The sequence below is a fragment of the Suncus etruscus genome, chromosome 17 (genome assembly GCF_024139225.1).
Source record: "Suncus etruscus isolate mSunEtr1 chromosome 17, mSunEtr1.pri.cur, whole genome shotgun sequence".
In the NCBI taxonomy this organism is placed as follows: Eukaryota; Metazoa; Chordata; class Mammalia; order Eulipotyphla; family Soricidae; genus Suncus; species Suncus etruscus.
In genome coordinates, this window is record NC_064864.1 from 22365215 (window position 1) to 22382977 (window position 17763).

Genomic DNA, 17763 nt, shown 5'->3' on the forward strand with positions numbered 1-17763 from the left:
GCTGATGTGGGTGTGTCGCTTAGCCAAGAGCAAACTGGTGAGCGGGTCGAAGACAGGCCTAAGCAGATCCTGGGGGCTACCAGGATCTGGGAGGAATCTAGAGAGGATCGGAAATGTGATGCGGGGATCCTAACCCAGAGGATCCTAACCCAGAGGTGCTCAGGCTCCAGGGCCAATGGGAGGTCTTTGCACAAAGATCTCTCTGGACTTAGGGCCCTTGAAAGAAGTAGCTTGTACTTAGAGAGGGAGCTGCTGAATCTGGGTTGCTAAATGGCTGTCAGATAAGAAAGAGACTCTCTCTGGGTCCCTGGAAGCCTGAAGGTACCCTCTCATGCTCCTTTTGCCCAGCAGGTAGAGTGCAGAACCAAGAGCCTAGAAGCAGGCTGCAAGCCAGGCCTTTCGCACCATGACCAGCTGTCATCACCGCTCCGGATACTTAGCAGATGATGAGGCCGGCCATACCACCGGCCACAACACGTACATGGCTCGGGTAAGGGAGCCCTGGTTCAGACTTCGAGGCCCTCGGTCTGTTCACCAACAACTCACATTCTGCCCCCCGGCCTGCCTTTAAAAAAAATTCCTATTTGTTGCTTCTCTAGACCTCTGAGATCTTTCTTGATCCCATGACTAGAAGGAGTCATGGAACAACTTTATTCCCATGTTGCTTTTCCTCCAGCAGCTGGGAGGGACTGGGTGCACTAGGACCCTAAAAGGGGAATGGACTCAGAACATAAGCATTTAAGTTGCATTGGCAGCCCCTGGGGTAGCGGGATCAGGATCTCAGTTGTCTGTGAGACAGAGACACAGAGATGCTCTAAGGACAGATGAGGACTCCAAGTGAGATGCAAGCTAATTTATTTATTTGAGGGTCTTTTTGGGATACACTTGCTCAAGGGCTTTTCCTGGCTCTGAGCTCATGAAGTCATTCGTGGCTGTGCTCAAGAGACCATCTTTGGGGTCAGGAATCGAACTGGGTTCGACTGTGAGGCAAGTGCATTAGCCCATGTACTTCCTCTCCAGCCCCAAGACTCCATTTAGTCCATGAGATGTCTTATAAAATATGGCCCATGAGATGGCAGAAGCATCTGCCCCTGAGCCAGTGTAGTGCCAGAGAAATGTTCATGGTGACCTTAAGTAAATAAACCTTTTGCAGATAAGGAAACTGGACCTCAAAGTAAGAGACCATCATGTTCACAGCTGCAGAACCTGAAGGCTACAGAGCCAGGGTCCAAACCTAAGAGTGCTTGCTCCAAAACAGTTTTTTTTCAACTCCCCAAGATGACCTAGCTCATAGCTCCTTAAGAGGACCCCAGGGCCTCCCTCCTTTCTTGGGGGACATCCCTGCCCACTGTGTCATGATCATGCCTATCTGTTCAGGTGCAATCACCAAAGAAGCCACAGACCCAAGAGACGGGCCAGGCCAACAATGCAGATCACCTGCAGCACCCACCATCAACCTCTGGCCCCCCGGACAATTCGGGGCACCGCAGTCACAACCGCAACCAGAAGGGCCTTCAGCATTTTGGTTCTTTCCTGGATTTCCTTGTGGAGGGTCAAGTGCTGGACAGCCTGCAGACAGTGGTGGAGAAAGCCACCAAGCACATGGCCACGCTGAAGACAGAAGCTGGAGTGCCACTAGTGGATGTGCAGGATCCGGTGGAGGAGCAGAAGGGCAAACGGCGGGTACGGTCTCATCGTAGGAAGACTGCTATGCATCGCCACCATGGCCACCCCGGCCTCTGCATTGGGCGCCCCAACAACTACCCATCCTGCTCCAGCTCTGACTCCCGCTGCAGCTCCAAAACGGACCGCCTGAACTCCCACAACCGGGACAGCAAGCCAGGTGCCCGTGGCCTAGGCCCACTGCCCCGGATAAAGGATAGCCTTTTACTGGAGCGCAACCTCAAAAGGCTGCTGCATCTGGAAAACAAAGGGGTAAGATGTGGGTCCCTATGTAGGAGGGGAGTGGGATGAACCCTAGCCCAGGCCTCTGAGAGTTGCCCCCTCTTTCTGCAGAAAAAAATGGGCCTGTCCAGATCCAGGGGGGACTACCTGCTCTGGGACTCTCTGGACAGCCAGTGGAGCTCGGAGCACCCCTTATCCTGGTTCACAGGCACGAATGGCTCCAGGGAGAACACCCTGGATGTCACAAAGCTAGGGTCTAGAGGGCGGAACCCCATCCTCAGGGAGCTGGACAAGGAGATCAGATCCTTGATGAACAAGCAGCTACCCCTTGACCTGCGTGGCTACTGTTGTCTCCAAGAGCCTCAGCGCACCCTGGACTTCCTAGCAGAGCATCAACTCTTTCCCGTCCTGCAGGATGTAGTTAACCAGGCTGTGGAGAAATTCTGCAGGGCCCGGCGCCATGATGGCCAGCCCCTCTTCCCAACAATTGAGCCAGAGTACTCCAACTTGTTCTGCATGCCACACGTTAAGTTGGGCACTTCTGCTGACAATCTCAAGGCTGTCAGGCCCCCAACATCTCACCAAAAGACCACCATGTCCAGATGGGACAGGCCCAAGAAAGCTGATTCCTTGGATCCTTATGCCCAATTAGATCCCAAATTTAGGTGCAAGGCGGTACCCACAAAAGAACTAAATTTCTCATCTTACCCTGGACAGCCACCTCTTGACCTGAGATCACCCATGTCTGAGTCTGAGCTATTGAGCCCCCAAGATAGGGCCCAGACTCACAAACCCCAGCATATCACTCTGGCATCCCCCAGCAGTCTAGAAGACATGGACTCCCCCAGGGTTCACTTCACGAAGCCGGCTTCCACTTACCCACTTTCCTCCTCCTACCATCGGTTACCCCATCAACACTATCACTGTTGCCAGTACCACCACCACCACCACCACCATACACATTCACCATCTAACTTGCTCTACTGCTCCTCATCTTGCGCTCAACTGAATTGGAAGATGTCCTCAAGCGGCTGCCTTGAGAGCTTAGGCCTGGGTTTGCGGAGGAAAGACTCCTCCGGGCTCTGTTCCTAGAGTTGCTATCACTTGGCAGGTGCCAAGGTCACTTGCCCTGTCCTCTAGAAACCATCTAGAGGATGGGACCCCAGGCTCCTGGCCTAGCTCTTACTATGTGATGTCAAAAAAGAATAAAGTTTTTTTTATTCTGGAATAATTTTTTATTTTATTTTATTTTGGTTTTTGGGCAGTGGCACTCAGAGGTTATTCCTGGCTCTGCACTCAGAAATCACTTCTGGCAGGCTCAGGGGACTATATGGGATGCCGGGGATCACACTCAGGTCTGTCCTGGGTTTTCTGCGTGCAAGGCAAATGCCTTACCACTGTGCTATTGCTCCGGCCCAGGATAATTTCTTTTAAACATTTGCACATGAATGAATCTCAGGTCCTCTCCCATGAAGAAAGTCCTATTCTATGACTGTAGGTGTAATTCCAAGTGGCACCTACCTCTTAGGCCTAGTTCCTCTGCTCTCTGTCTATGCCTGCTGAATGAAAGTGGCCCAGGAAGTATATGTACAAGATGTAGATGGTCTCTCTATGGTGGCCCCAGCCATAAACCACCTCTCACCCACTTTGACCCTCCCTTCTGTACCCTAGCCTTTGGGAGCCCAGGTTCTCAGGTTCTCTATACCTAGCAGCACTCATGGCATCTAGGTCTACTCAGGGATCAGGGCAGATGGGGCTTGGGGGACCACTTGAGATGCCAGGGATCGAATTCAGGTCTACTGTGTGCAAGACAAGTTCACTATCGACTGTACTATCTCTCCGGCCCCAGATGTTTGTTTTGTTTTTCTCAGGCTCAACTTTGGCCAACAACGAGCGCCCAGCTTCACCCTAGGCTTGAGCAGAGCCCCAGGTCTTATGGTGGTGTGGTAAGTGTGAAAGCTGGTCCATGTGGCAGTGTTTTACTTGGTAGAGCTGGATCTACCACCAGCATGGTCAGGCTGTCCCCTTTCGTGCAGCCAATTTGACATCTGATGGGTGAAGTTCGGGGGCTGTGGGGAGGGAGACAGAGGCGTCCCAGGGCAGAATGGGACGCAGTGGCATCTTTCCCTTTTCCCCTCCATGGCTGCTTATCTTAGCGTTTCAATCAGATCTTCCCAAAGAAGATGCTGCTGCCCTCCATCTCCTCCTCGGCAAAGTCATCTGTGACCCTCATGGCCAGTCCCTGGAAGGATGAGGTCCTCCACTACTTGATCAAGAAGACCCTCACTTTGTTTGTGTACAAGTACGACTATGAGAGGTGCCTCAGGCGGCAGCTGGGCTTCATGTCCTTCCCTGTCACTGAGATACTAATGGACCTCATCCTGGGCTTCAAGAAGCTGAAGGGATCCTCGATCCAGCTGCCCTCAGAGACTGACTGGAAGTACATGATGGAAAAACTGCATGAGGCCAAGCGGCTTCAGCAACAACAAATCCACCAGACAGCTCTGTTCAGCGCGGAGGTGGCTGTGCCATTAATGGAAGTAGAGGTGCTGTCCATGTCACCAGACATAGACTTGGAACCGGAAGACACTAGTCAGTTCTCCTTCCAGCCCTCCTTCCACAACGAGCTGCCAAGTGTGCAGGATGATGTGTCCCCTGAAGCTGAGGAACAGGAGGAAAATAACCTGTCAGAGCACATGTCCTTGACTTCCTCAGACACTGGCTCCGACACCACCCAGCTCCAGCAACCCGAGTTCCTGGAAGACGACCAAGTATATGACAGTAATATTGACAGTAATGATGAGGTGGAGACTTACGGCTTTATGTCCAAGGGCGAGCCCCAGGGGCCATTCTCAATCAAATCCTCCTCAGATGATGGGGAGCCCCCTTGAAGCTCCCCCTAACTGCATTCCCCCTGATTCAACCCCCTGCTTCTCCCACTTCATTTCGATGCCACTTAAGCCTTGAACAAAGGGCCTTTTGGGCTGAATGCCCAGAAAGGGCTCACTGGCCTAAATAAAGAGAAATAATGCCTGTGTGGGTAAAGCAGGACTTTCTTTGGGCCACCCCGCTCTCCAACCTTTACAGAATTGGCAACCCTGGGCCCGGGGTTTGAACCTGGGTCCTGCTTGTGACTTTGATCCATGTCAGCCTACATCTGCCCAGCCCTGTGAGTCTCTTAGGGTTCATGGTCCCCCTCCCTTCCAGCCCCTTTTCCTCTGCCGGGGGCCACTCCTTAGCTCCCTTACACTCATCACCCCACTTGGGACCTTACATATCCTCCCTTTTCTAGTGCTTTCAATCTTTATTTGTATCTCACAACTTTTTTTTTTCCTATACCCGGCAGCAGTCAGGGGTTACTCCTGGCTATGTGCTCAGGAATTGCTCCTTGTAGGCATGGGGGACTATATGGGATGCTAGAGTTCCAACCACCATTGGTACTGGGTTGGCCGCTTGCAAGACAAATGCCCTACTACTGTGCTATCTTTCTGGCCCCACCATCTCACAATATTTCGATGGTGCCACAGAGGGGTCACTCAGACTGACACAGGGCTGGGCAGTTCTTTCTGGATGGTTCTGTGAGTAAAGCTGTGCTGTGTTTTGGGGTCTCCTGGGGCTTCCAGCTGTCTTCTGCCCATAGTATAATTCCCTTACTGTAGCTACTGTCCAGGCTCAGCCTATTGGTTCCCCTGTTCAAGTATCACCATCCATGGGAGGCACACCACCTTCCCTTACAAACCATCCTGCCCCCCATAGCCTGGGTCTCATAGGTGCACAAGAGACCCTGTGAGGGGTTGGAGTGACAGCACAGAAGGTAGGGTGTTTGGGGCCGGGCGGTGGCGCTAAAGGTAAGGTGCCTGCCTTGCCTGCGCTAACCTTGGACGGACCGCGGTTCGATCCCCCGGTGTCCCATATGGTCCCCCAAGCCAGGAGCGACTTCTGAGCACATAGCCAGGAGTAACCTCTGAGCGTTACTGGGTGTGGCCCAAAAACCAAAAAAAAAAAAAAAAAAAAAAAAGAAGGTAGGGTGTTTGCCATACACATGGCCAACTCGGTTTTGATCCCCCCACCATCCTATATACCGTATTTGCCAGCATATAAGAAAACTTTTGAAACAAAAAAAAAAGTCAACCGAAAATCGGGGGTCATCTTATACGCCGAGTATATCCCGAAAAATGTTTCAAAATGCCGTTAAACGAAAATTGTCTGAATATTGCCACAAAACGAATTTTCCAACTCGATCCTGCACTAATCACTGCAAGGCTGCTCGGACTGCTTCTCTAACTCAGCCAATCCAAGCAGGCTTTTGATGTATGCAAATTAGACGATGTTCTGCACCAATCACTGCAAGGCTGCTCGGACCGCCTCTCCAACTCAGCCAATCCAAGCAGGCTTTTTATACATACAAATTAGACAATGTTATGGATCCAAATCTACACTGTCAAAAGCCTGCTCAGATGGGCCAGAGTCAGAGAGGAAGTCTATGACAGTAGAACCTTTGAACCTTTGCTTGTTGTGGTTGGCTCACTGTGGTACATACAGTTGCGGCACAGAAACGTTCTGTCTCATACAGCGAATATAGGCCTAAACCTATGTTTTAATTGCAAAATTAGGGGGTCGTCTTATACGCCGGCAAATACGGTAGTCCCTTGAGTACTGCCAGGAGTGATTTCTGAGCGCAAAGCCAAGTTACCTGAGTGTCACCGGGAATAGCTCAAGATTAAAACAAGAGATCTTGGAAATGCTGTCTTCTGCCTGACCTTGCAATTAGGGAAGGAAGACTTGCTTGAATAGTCACAGTGATCAGATCAGTGGGCCATGGACCTCTTTATTCTCCACAGTGCTCTCCTGGTAAGGATATTTTATTTTATTTTTGGTTTTTGGGTCACACCCAGTAGCGCTCAGGGGTTACTCTGGCTCTGTGCTCAGAAATTGCTCCTGGCAGGCATAGGGGCCCATATAGGATGCCAGGATTCAAACTAACATCTGTCCTGGATTGGTTGCGTGCAAGGCAAACGCCCTACTGCAGTGCTATCTCTCCAGCCCCCTCCCCCTTGTTTTGGTTAGGTAAGGATATTTTAGAACTTAGCTGTTCACAGTTTTTCTACTTATGATCTCTTGTTTTTGGTTTTGGACTACACCCAGGATTACTCAAGAGCTACTCCTGGCTCTCCACTTAGAAACTACTTCTAGCAGTGCTTAAGGGACCTACCTATGAGACACTGGAGATTGAACCCAGGTAGGCCATATGCAAAGCAAGTGCCCTACCTGCTGTACTATCATCTCTCTGGCCCCTCTTGTGCTCCAAAAGACGGTTTGTTTGTTTTTAGCCTTTTGGATAGATGCCAAGAAGTGAAGTTTCTGGCTATCTGGGAACTCAATTTCTAATTTTTTCTTTGAGGAGTGTCCATAGTTTTTTTTTTTTTAAAGGCTGAACTAATTCCCAGCCAAGAATGAAGATCCTTTCCCTCTATATCCCTGATAACACTGGTTGTTCTTGTTCTTTGTAATGTGCACCAGTCTCACTGATGAAAGGTGAGATTGTTGTTTTGATTTACATTTCCCCATGAAGCATTTTTTCACATGCCTCTTGGCTAACTATGTCTCTTTTTTTGGGGGGGTGGGGGTTACTCCTGGCTCTATGCTCAGAAATTGCCCCTGGCAGGCACAGGGGACCATATGGGATGCCGGAATTCGAACCACCGTCCTTCTGCATGAAAGGCAAATGCCTTACCTCCATGCTATCTCTCCGGCCCCACTATGTCTTTTTTGAGGAAGTTTCTTTTTAATTTTTGTTTGTTTGGGGGCCACATCCGGCAGTGCTCAGAAGTTGCTCCTGGCTCTGCACTTAGGTCTTACTTCTGGCAGGTTTGGAAGACCATATGGGATGTTTTGGGGATTAAACCCAGGTGGACTGTGTGCAAGATAAGCTTCATAACTGTTGCACTATCTCTTGGGCCACTTCTCTGAGGAATTTTCTGCTTACCTCTTCACACACCTCATATTTTGGGATTTTCTTTTGGGGGGGCCACACCTAGTGGTATCCAGGACTTATTCCTGGCCCTTTACTCAGGGACCATACTTGGAGAGACTTGAGGTTACTAGGGATCAAATCTGGGTCAGCCACAACATATAAGGCAAGTGCCCTTACCCACCATACTCTCTCTCCAGTCCTCCATTAAAACATTTAGGGGGTGAGAGAGATAGCACAGCTGTAGGGCATTTGCCTTGCAAGCAGCCCACCCAGGACCAACAGTGGTTTGAATCTCGGCATCTCATATGATCCACTGAGCCTGCCAGGAGCGATTTCTGAGCACAGAGCCAGGAATAACCCCTGACCACCACCAGATGTGGCCCCCCAAAATAACCCAACAAAAAACAAAAACAGAAAACAGAGGCCGGAGAGATAGCATGGAGGTAGGGCATTTGCCTTGCATGCTGAAGGACAATGGTTTGAACTCCGGCATCCCATATGGTTCCTTGAGCCTGCCAGGAAGCGATTTTTTTTTTTTTTTTGGTTTTTGGGCCACACCCGGCGATGCTCAGGGGTTACTCCTGGCTGTCTGCTCAGAAATAGCTCCTGGCAGGCATGGGGGACCATATGGGACACCGGGATTCGAACCAACCACCTTTGGTCCTGGATCGGCTGCTTGCAAGGCAAATGCCGCTGTGCTATCTCTCCGGGCCCAGGAAGCGATTTCTAAGCGTAGAGACAGGAGTAACCCCTGAGCACTGCCAAGTATGACCCCAAAACCAAAAAAAAAAAAAAAAAAAAAAAAAAGAAGCCAAAACAAAAACCCATTTTTATTTAGAAAAAGGTTGGGGCCAGAGTAATAGCACAGTGGTAGGGTGTTTGCCTTGCATGTGGCCAACCCCTGACAGACCTCGGTTTGATTCCAGGCATCCCATATGGTCCCTAAGCCTGCCAGAAGTGACTTCTGAGCTCAGAGCCATAAATAACCCCTGAACACCATGGAGTGTGACCCCCTTCTTCCCAATAAAGCACTTGCTGTCTGCCTAAGCCACTTGTTTCACATGCAGCTGACCCAGGTTCTGGGTTTGGAACTTCATATTTTCTCTCTGAGCACTGCCAGGAGTAACCCCGCCTTCAAAGACAGGAATAATCACAGAGAACTTCTGGGTGCAGTTCCACCAACACAAAAGAATGGAAATTTAGGGGCCAGAGCGGTGGTGCAGGGTATAAGGTGTCTGCCTTGCAAGTGCTAGCCTAAGATGGACTGTGGCTCGATCCCCCAGAGTCCTGTATGATCCCCCAAGCCAGGAGCAATTTCTGAGCACATAGCTAGGAGTAATCCCAGAGTGTCATCCATGTGAACCAAAAAACAAAAGAAAAAAGTAAAAAAAATCTATTAGGAGATGATGGAGCTCTCTTGAAGGGAGACAGAGTGATGGGGAAAAAACAAAGATGCTTCATCATCAGTTTTGGAGTCCTAGACATATTAAAAGTTCAATTATATATGAGGAGTGTGGTAGGAGAAGGGGATGAATTCTGGGGGATGGAGAAAATACAGTGAATAAGGTTATTGTCTTGCATGCACCTAATTCAGATTTGATCATTGGCACCCTGTGTGGTCCCCTGAGCACAGAGGCAGGAGGAGTGAGCTCTGAGCCTACCAGTGTGGCTGAAAAAAACCCAACAACTTTTTGTTTATTTTTTGGTCACATCCAGTGGTGCTCAGGTGTTACTCCTGGTTCTGCATTCCTACGTTACTCCTCTAGGGGCCAGAATAATAGCACAGCAGTGGGGTGTTTGCCTTGCACGTGGCTGACCCAAGAAGGACCTAGAGCAATAGCACAGCAATAGGGCGTTTTCCTTGTACATGGCCAACCCCAGACAGACTCCAGCATCCCATATGGTCTCCTGAGCCTGCCAAGAGCGACTTCTGAGTACAGAGCCAGGAGTAACCCCTGAGCACCGTTGGGTGTGAAAAACAAAACACCAAAAAAAAAAAAAAAGAAAAAGAAAGAAAGAAAGAAAGAAAGAAGGAAGGAAGGAAGGAAGGAAGGAAGGAAGGAAGGAAGGAAGGAAGGAAGGAAGGAAGGAAGGACGGAAGGACGGAACGAAGGAAGGACGGACGGAAGGAAGGAAGGAAGGAAGAAAGAAAGAAAGAAAGAAAGAAAGAAAGAAAGAAAGAAAGAAAGAAAGAAAGAAAGAAAGAAAGAAAGAAAGAAAGAAAGAAAGAAAGAAAGAAAGAAAGAAAAGAAAGAAAGAAAGAAAGAAATTACTCCTGGCAGACTCAGGGGGCATATAAGATGCCTGGGATCTAACCTGGGTCTGCCATGTGAAGACAAATGCCCTACCCATGTTAATGCTCTGGCCTTAAGAACAAACAACTTGGGCCCAGAGCGGTGGTGCAGGTGGTAGGACGTTTGCCATATACGAGCTAACCTACAATGGACTACAGTTTGATCCCCTGGCCTTCCATATGGTCCTCCAAGCTAAGGGCAATTTCTGAGCACATAGCCAGGAGTAACTCCTGAGCATCACCAAGTGTGGCCCAAAAACCAAAAAACTAAAAAAAAAAAAAAAAACAAAAAAAACAATAACATACAAACCTGACTTACTCAAACTATCCAAGGAAATGCAAGGCCAATGTTCACATTAGTGTTTGTGACTTTGTCAGTCATTGTAAGGATGTAATTTTCTCTACATTTGTAAGGCAAATTTTATGGAATTTAATGTTATCAATAAATAATATCGTTCTAAAGTTTTTGTCTTATTAGTTGTGTTATTTGTATCCTCCCGACCTATGTGGATACTTGCATGCAAGTATCTCAATAAAAACTTATTGAAACTAAAAACAGTGTACCATCCTATTTATTTTTGGTTTTAAAAATGTGGCTCTCGGGGCCAGAAAGATAGCATGGAGGTAAGGCATTTGCCTCTCATGCAGAAGGTCGGTGGTTTGAATCCCGGCATCTAATATGGCCCCCTGAGCCTGCCAGGAGCGATTTCTGAGCATAGAGCCAGGAGTAACCCCTGAGCGCTGCCAAAAACAAAAACAAAAAACAAAAACAAAAAAAATGTGGCTCTCAAAATAAATTTCAATCGTGGTTTTGGAGAGATTTGGCTCAGTTGTAAAAGTTGCCAACCACTGTAGTAGGGTATCAATTCTGTTGTTGAGTTTAGGTTTGATGTTTAAGTCGGATCATCTTTTAATTCCACTCAATGTTCCTATGGGCTGTTTGGTCCCGGTATCGTTTATTTTTATTTTCCCCCTCGATTCATGAGGCAGAACAAGATGATTCACATGTGGTTCTGCTGGAAGAGAACAAAGGAAAAAAAAAAGAAAAATAGGGGCCGGGCGGTGGCGCTGGAGGTAAGGTGCCTGCCTTACCTGCGCTAGCCTAGGAGACGGACCGCGGTTCGATCCCCCGGCATCCCATATGGTCCCCCAAGCCAGGAGCGACTTCTGAGCGCATAGCCAGGAGTAACCCCTGAGCGTTACCGGGTGTGGCCCAAAAACCAAAAAAAAAAAAAAAAAAAAAAAGAAAAATAAAGATAGTAGCTACCAAAAAAAATAAAAAGCACTCAGCAGCAAAAGTATCACCAAATAATAACCACAAGAGTGAAAAAGAAGGAAAAGAAAGAAAAAGAAAATGAAGAAAGAGAAGTAGAAAAGAGGAAAAAAGTAGAAAAATAAAGTAGAAAAGAGGCACAAGGTTTTGTGCCCCTCCTTTTTTTGCATAGGCACAGTAAGTATTGGGGAAGTAAGAAAGGAAATTCCCTTGGCCTAAGAGATTCAGGGTTTCTCTGCCCTTGAAAGCACACTGTCATAGGAAAAACTACTGGCTACGTACATACTCATTACCACACCCCAGGGTTTTTTTTGTGGTTCCAGGAAACTATCCGCTCAGTTGTGGATGATAAAATCAGGCCTCTGTAGTGAGAGATCTTGGTATCTTCACTGGTCATAGGACAAGATCTAGGATAGAATCTTTTTTTTTGTTTTTTTGTTTTTTTTTTGGTTTTTGGGCCACACCCGGTAACGCTCAGGGGTTACTCCTGGCTATGCGCTCAGAAGTCGCTCCTGGCTTGGGGGACCATATGGGACGCCGGGGGATCGAACCGCGGTCCGTCTCCTAGGCTAGCGCAGGTAAGGCAGGCACCTTACCTCCAGCGCCACCGCCCGGCCCCTAGGATAGAATCTTTATGGTTCTAGAAGTTCTGCTCCATCATTGTTGTTAAAATCAGTCTTCTGTAATGAGTGGTCTTGGTTTTTGCTCAGATCATAGACCGAAGTCTAGGATAGAGTCTTCCTTATGGTTCCCAAAGTTCTGCTCAGTCTCCATTGTCTAAGTCGAGCCTCTGTAATTAGAGATCTTGATTTTTGTACAAGTCCTAGGCTTTTAAAAAGCACATATTAATTTCTAAGCCTTGTCTTTATTAACACTTTTACCTGTGACAGATGTAAAGACAACAATACTAGAACTGCAAGGAATCTCGATGCTCTTTGTCTTTCTAGATACAACACACAAATAAGAATGCCCTGAGCTAGAGAGATAGCACAGTGGGTAGGGTGTTTGTCTTGCATGTGGTCAAGCTGAGTTTAATCCCTGGCATCCCATCTAATTTCCAGAGCATCTCCATGATTAATTACTAAGCACAGAGCAATCCGAGCATCACTGGGTGTGGCCCCAAACAAAAAGATACATATAATACCCAGTTAATTTTATTGTTGGTTTTTGTTTTAGAGTAACAACTGGCAGTGATCAGGGTGTGCACTGCTGGCTCTGTACTCAGGGATCACTCTTGGCAGTGCTCAGGAGACCATAAGTGAGCCGGGGGTGGGGTGGGATTGAACACAGCTGCATACAAGGTCAGCTGCATACAAGGCCCTCACCTTACCCACTGTAGTCTTTCTCCAGCACAACATTTTGGGTGGCGGGGGTGGAGGGGTGATCCACATTCAGTGGTACTCAAGTCACTCCTGGCTCTACACTCAGAAATTGCTCCTGGCAGGCTTGGGGGACCATATGGGATACCGGGGATCAAACCCAGGTCCATCCCAGGTTGGCCACATGCAAGGCAAAAACCCTACCACTTATGCTATTGTTCTAGTCCCTTACTACTTTTCTTCTGAGCAGAATATCTATGAGACTCCAGTATATTTTGGACATTAATATATAAGAAATATTTAAGAAATTTATAAATCCAGGGGCTGGAGAGATAGTATGGAGGTAAGGCATTTGCCTTGCATGCAGAAGGTCGGTGGTTCAAATCCCAGCATCTCATATGGTTCCCCAAGCCTGCCAGGAGCAATTTCTGAGCGTAGAGCCAGGAGGAACCCGTGAGCACTGCCAGGTGTGATCCAAAAAACAAAAAAAAAAATATAAATCCAATTATTTTAAAGTTGATTTTTATGTGCTTTCTATAACAGAAACATTTTACTTCTGGTTTTTGGGTCGAACCTGGCAGTGCTCAGGGGTTACTCCTGGCTCTGTGCTCAGAAATCACTCCTGTCAGGCACAGGAGAACGGGGGACCATATGGAGTGCTGGGATTCAAACAACCATCTGTCCTGGATTGGCTACATGCAAGGCAAATACCCTACCGTTGTGCTATCTCTCCAGCCCCCAGAAGCATTACTGAGCACATAGCAGGAGTAACCCCTGGGTGTAGTTCAAAAAGAAAAAAAAACAAATTTTCACTGAACAAGTAGTATTTATGATATGAAATTTCAGGACTATGACAGGACTATGTTTTATATTGCCACGTAAAATCCATTACTGTATTTTCTGGAGAGAGATATGAAGTAATGCTAGTCTTGGGTAGTTTCTTTCTTCTACAACAGTTCTGAGTGGCACTGATAGAAGTCTAACTGATGTACTTGAGGCAGAGTTTTGAGTTGCAGATGCAATAATGGGAGTCCAAAGGAGTTCTGAGATGGTGTCCCAAGGGGCATTGGGCTAATATTAAATAGTTTTTCAGGTTGTGTAAATAAAGAGTCCTGTCACAATTTTGATTCGTCATGTCCAACATACTGATCTACGTTCACATGCTTTAGAATTTCCATGGGCACTCTTTCTGCCCATTTCTTCTGTCCATCTGCCTTTTCTAGGATTCTAGTATTATGGTTCATATTCAAATTAGATATTAAAGTCGTGTGTGCTGTTTTCTGTGCCAAAGGAGATTGAAAAGAATCAGACGATCCCCATGCCTCTCTTGGCTATAGCAGAGGTCTGAGGGAAACTGCTGGGATTCTTCCTGAAGGGAAGGACAGGGGTTTAAATTCATATTTTGACTGAACTTGAAGCAGAGGAAAATCACCATGAAGTGTGAAAGTTTTTGCAGCTGGGATAAGGGAAGGTGTCATTGGAATGGCAGCAGATGTGGACAAAAGGTGGAGTTGGAGTATTGCATATCGGGGCTGGAAAGAATGAAGGAGCTAGTCCATTTTGAGAAGGTGGTGTTAGTCCTCTATTCTGGGTTGGAATTCTTTTTTTTGTTTTTTGTTTTTCGGGCCACACCCGTTTGATGCTCAGGGCTTACTCCTGGCTACACGCTCAGAAATTGCCCCTGGCTGGGGCAGGATTTTCAGCCGGCACGGGCTGGCTCCTGGCAGACCTCCGTATGTGCCAGGGGCCTCTTGTCCCGGCCTAGGGTAGGGGGGCCCGGACTTGGGTCACCCGACCCCCCTCTCCCCCTTTCCTCCGGATCTCCAGGTGGGTTTCTGGGAGGACCTGATGGGGCACCCTGGGTTTTCCCCACCCCCAGGCCAGCTGCGGAGATTGGCCTAGGGTGGGTCTTGAGCTCTGGTCCTTTGGGCCTGGGAGGGCTTTCCTCCCTTCCTGGGGCAGGATTTTCAGCCGGCACGGGCTGGCTCCTGGCAGACCTCCGTATGTGCCAGGGGCCTCTTGGCCCGGCCTAGGGTAGGGGGGCCCGGACTTGGGTCACCCGACCCCCCTCTCCCCCTTTCCTCCGGATCTCCAGGTGGGTTTCTGGGAGGACCTGATGGGGCACCCTGGGTTTTCCCCACCCCCAGGCCAGCTGCGGAGATTGGCCTAGGGTGGGTCTTGAGCTCTGGTCCTTTGGGCCTGGGAGGGCTTTCCTCCCTTCCTGGGGCAGGATTTTCAGCCGGCACGGGCTGGCTCCTGGCAGACCTCCGTATGTGCCAGGGGCCTCTTGGCCCGGCCTAGGGTAGGGGGGCCTGGACTTGGGTCACCCGACCCCCTCTCCCCCTTTCCTCCGGATCTCCAGGTGGGTTTCTGGGAGGACCTGATGGGGCACCCTGGGTTTTCCCCACCCCCAGGCCAGCTGCGGAGATTGGCCTAGGGTGGGTCTTGAGCTCTGGTCCTTTGGGCCTGGGAGGGCTTTCCTCCCTTCCTGGGGCAGGATTTTCAGCCGGCACGGGCTGGCTCCTGGCAGACCTCCGTATGTGCCAGGTGCCTCTTGGCCCGGCCTAGGGTAGGGGGGCCTGGACTTGGGTCACCCGACCCCCTCTCCCCCTTTCCTCCGGATCTCCAGGTGGGTTTCTGGGAGGACCTGATGGGGCACCCTGGGTTTTCCCCACCCCCAGGCCAGCTGCGGAGATTGGCCTAGGGTGGGTCTTGAGCTCTGGTCCTTTGGGCCTGGGAGGGCTTTCCTCCCTTCCTGGGGCAGGATTTTCAGCCGGCACGGGCTGGCTCCTGGCAGACCTCCGTATGTGCCAGGTGCCTCTTGGCCCGGCCTAGGGTAGGGGGGCCTGGATTGGGTCACCCGACCCCCTCTCCCCCTTTCCTCCGGATCTCCAGGTGGGTTTCTGGGAGGACCTGATGGGGCACCCTGGGTTTTCCCCACCCCCAGGCCAGCTGCGGAGATTGGCCTAGGGTGGGTCTTGAGCTCTGGTCCTTTCGGCCTGGGAGGGCTTTCCTCCCTTCCTGGGGCAGGATTTTCAGCTGGCACGGGCTGGCTCCTGGCAGACCTCCGTATGTGCCAGGGGCCTCTTGGCCCGGCCTAGGGTAGGGGGGCCCGGACTTGGGTCACCCGACCCCCCTCTCCCCCTTTCCTCCGGATCTCCAGGTGGGTTTCTGGGAGGACCTGATGGGGCACCCTGGGTTTTCCCCACCCCCAGGCCAGCTGCGGAGATTGGCCTAGGGTGGGTCTTGAGCTCTGGTCCTTTGGGCCTGGGAGGGCTTTCCTCCCTTCCTGGGGCAGGATTTTCAGCCGGCACGGGCTGGCTCCTGGCAGACCTCCGTATGTGCCAGGGGCCTCTTGGCCCGGCCTAGGGTAGGGGGGCCTGGACATGGGTCACCCGACCCCCTCTCCCCCTTTCCTCCGGATCTCCAGGTGGGTTTCTGGGAGGACCTGATGGGGCACCCTGGGTTTTCCCCACCCCCAGGCCAGCTGCGGAGATTGGCCTAGGGTGGGTCTTGAGCTCTGGTCCTTTGGGCCTGGGAGGGCTTTCCTCCCTTCCTGGGGCAGGATTTTCAGCTGGCACGGGCTGGCTCCTGGCAGACCTCCGTATGTGCCAGGGGCCTCTTGGCCCGGCCTAGGGTAGGGGGGCCCGGACTTGGGTCACCCGACCCCCCTCTCCCCCTTTCCTCCGGATCTCCAGGTGGGTTTCTGGGAGGACCTGATGGGGCACCCTGGGTTTTCCCCACCCCCAGGCCAGCTGCGGAGATTGGCCTAGGGTGGGTCTTGAGCTCTGGTCCTTTGGGCCTGGGAGGGCTTTCCTCCCTTCCTGGGGCAGGATTTTCAGCCGGCACAGGCTGGCTCCTGGCAGACCTCCGTATGTGCCAGGTGCCTCTTGGCCCGGCCTAGGGTAGGGGGGCCTGGACTTGGGTCACCCGACCCCCTCTCCCCCTTTCCTCCGGATCTCCAGGTGGGTTTCTGGGAGGACCTGATGGGGCACCCTGGGTTTTCCCCACCCCCAGGCCAGCTGCGGAGATTGGCCTAGGGTGGGTCTTGAGCTCTGGTCCTTTGGGCCTGGGAGGGCTTTCCTCCCTTCCTGGGGCAGGATTTTCAGCCGGCACGGGCTGGCTCCTGGCAGACCTCCGTATGTGCCAGGTGCCTCTTGGCCCGGCCTAGGGTAGGGGGGCCTGGACTTGGGTCACCCGACCCCCTCTCCCCCTTTCCTCCGGATCTCCAGGTGGGTTTCTGGGAGGACCTGATGGGGCACCCTGGGTTTTCCCCACCCCCAGGCCAGCTGCGGAGATTGGCCTAGGGTGGGTCTTGAGCTCTGGTCCTTTGGGCCTGGGAGGGCTTTCCTCCCTTCCTGGGGCAGGATTTTCAGCCGGCACAGGCTGGCTCCTGGCAGACCTCCGTATGTGCCAGGTGCCTCTTGGCCCGGCCTAGGGTAGGGGGGCCTGGACTTGGGTCACCCGACCCCCTCTCCCCCTTTCCTCCGGATCTCCAGGTGGGTTTCTGGGAGGACCTGATGGGGCACCCTGGGTTTTCCCCACCCCCAGGCCAGCTGCGGAGATTGGCCTAGGGTGGGTCTTGAGCTCTGGTCCTTTGGGCCTGGGAGGGCTTTCCTCCCTTCCTGGGGCAGGATTTTCAGCCGGCACGGGCTGGCTCCTGGCAGACCTCCGTATGTGCCAGGTGCCTCTTGGCCCGGCCTAGGGTAGGGGTCCTGGACTTGGGTCACCCGACCCCCTCTCCCCCTTTCCTCCGGATCTCCAGGTGGGTTTCTGGGAGGACCTGATGGGGCACCCTGGGTTTTCCCCACCCCCAGGCCAGCTGCGGAGATTGGCCTAGGGTGGGTCTTGAGCTCTGGTCCTTTGGGCCTGGGAGGGCTTTCCTCCCTTCCTGGGGCAGGATTTTCAGCCGGCACAGGCTGGCTCCTGGCAGACCTCCGTATGTGCCAGGTGCCTCTTGGCCCGGCCTAGGGTAGGGGGTCCTGGACTTGGGTCACCC

At 51.2% G+C, this 17763-nt stretch overlaps 1 protein-coding gene across 1 annotated transcript; it reads left to right on the forward strand.

Moving 5' to 3' along the window:
* The first annotated feature begins 406 nt into the window (after positions 1 to 406).
* On the forward strand, positions 407 to 4796 carry CCDC116 (coiled-coil domain containing 116). Its single transcript, XM_049790381.1, has 4 exons — positions 407 to 490; positions 1378 to 1935; positions 2017 to 2580; positions 4062 to 4796. The coding sequence occupies exons 1-4, from the start codon at positions 407 to 409 to the stop codon at positions 4794 to 4796; spliced, it is 1941 nt and encodes a 646-aa protein (XP_049646338.1).
* Positions 4797 to 17763: the final 12967 nt, after the last annotated feature.

Excerpts from the sequence above, each read along its gene's own strand:
- CCDC116 (XM_049790381.1), top strand. The coding sequence starts at position 407 with ATGACCAGCTGTCATCACCGCTCCGGATACTTAGCAGATGATGAGGCC. Across the intron at positions 491-1,377 it reads ACAACACGTACATGGCTCGG|GTGCAATCACCAAAGAAGCC; the intron begins GTAAGGGAGCCC and ends CTATCTGTTCAG. Across the intron at positions 2,581-4,061 it reads CCAAATTTAGGTGCAAGGCG|CGTTTCAATCAGATCTTCCC; the intron begins GTACCCACAAAA and ends TGCTTATCTTAG.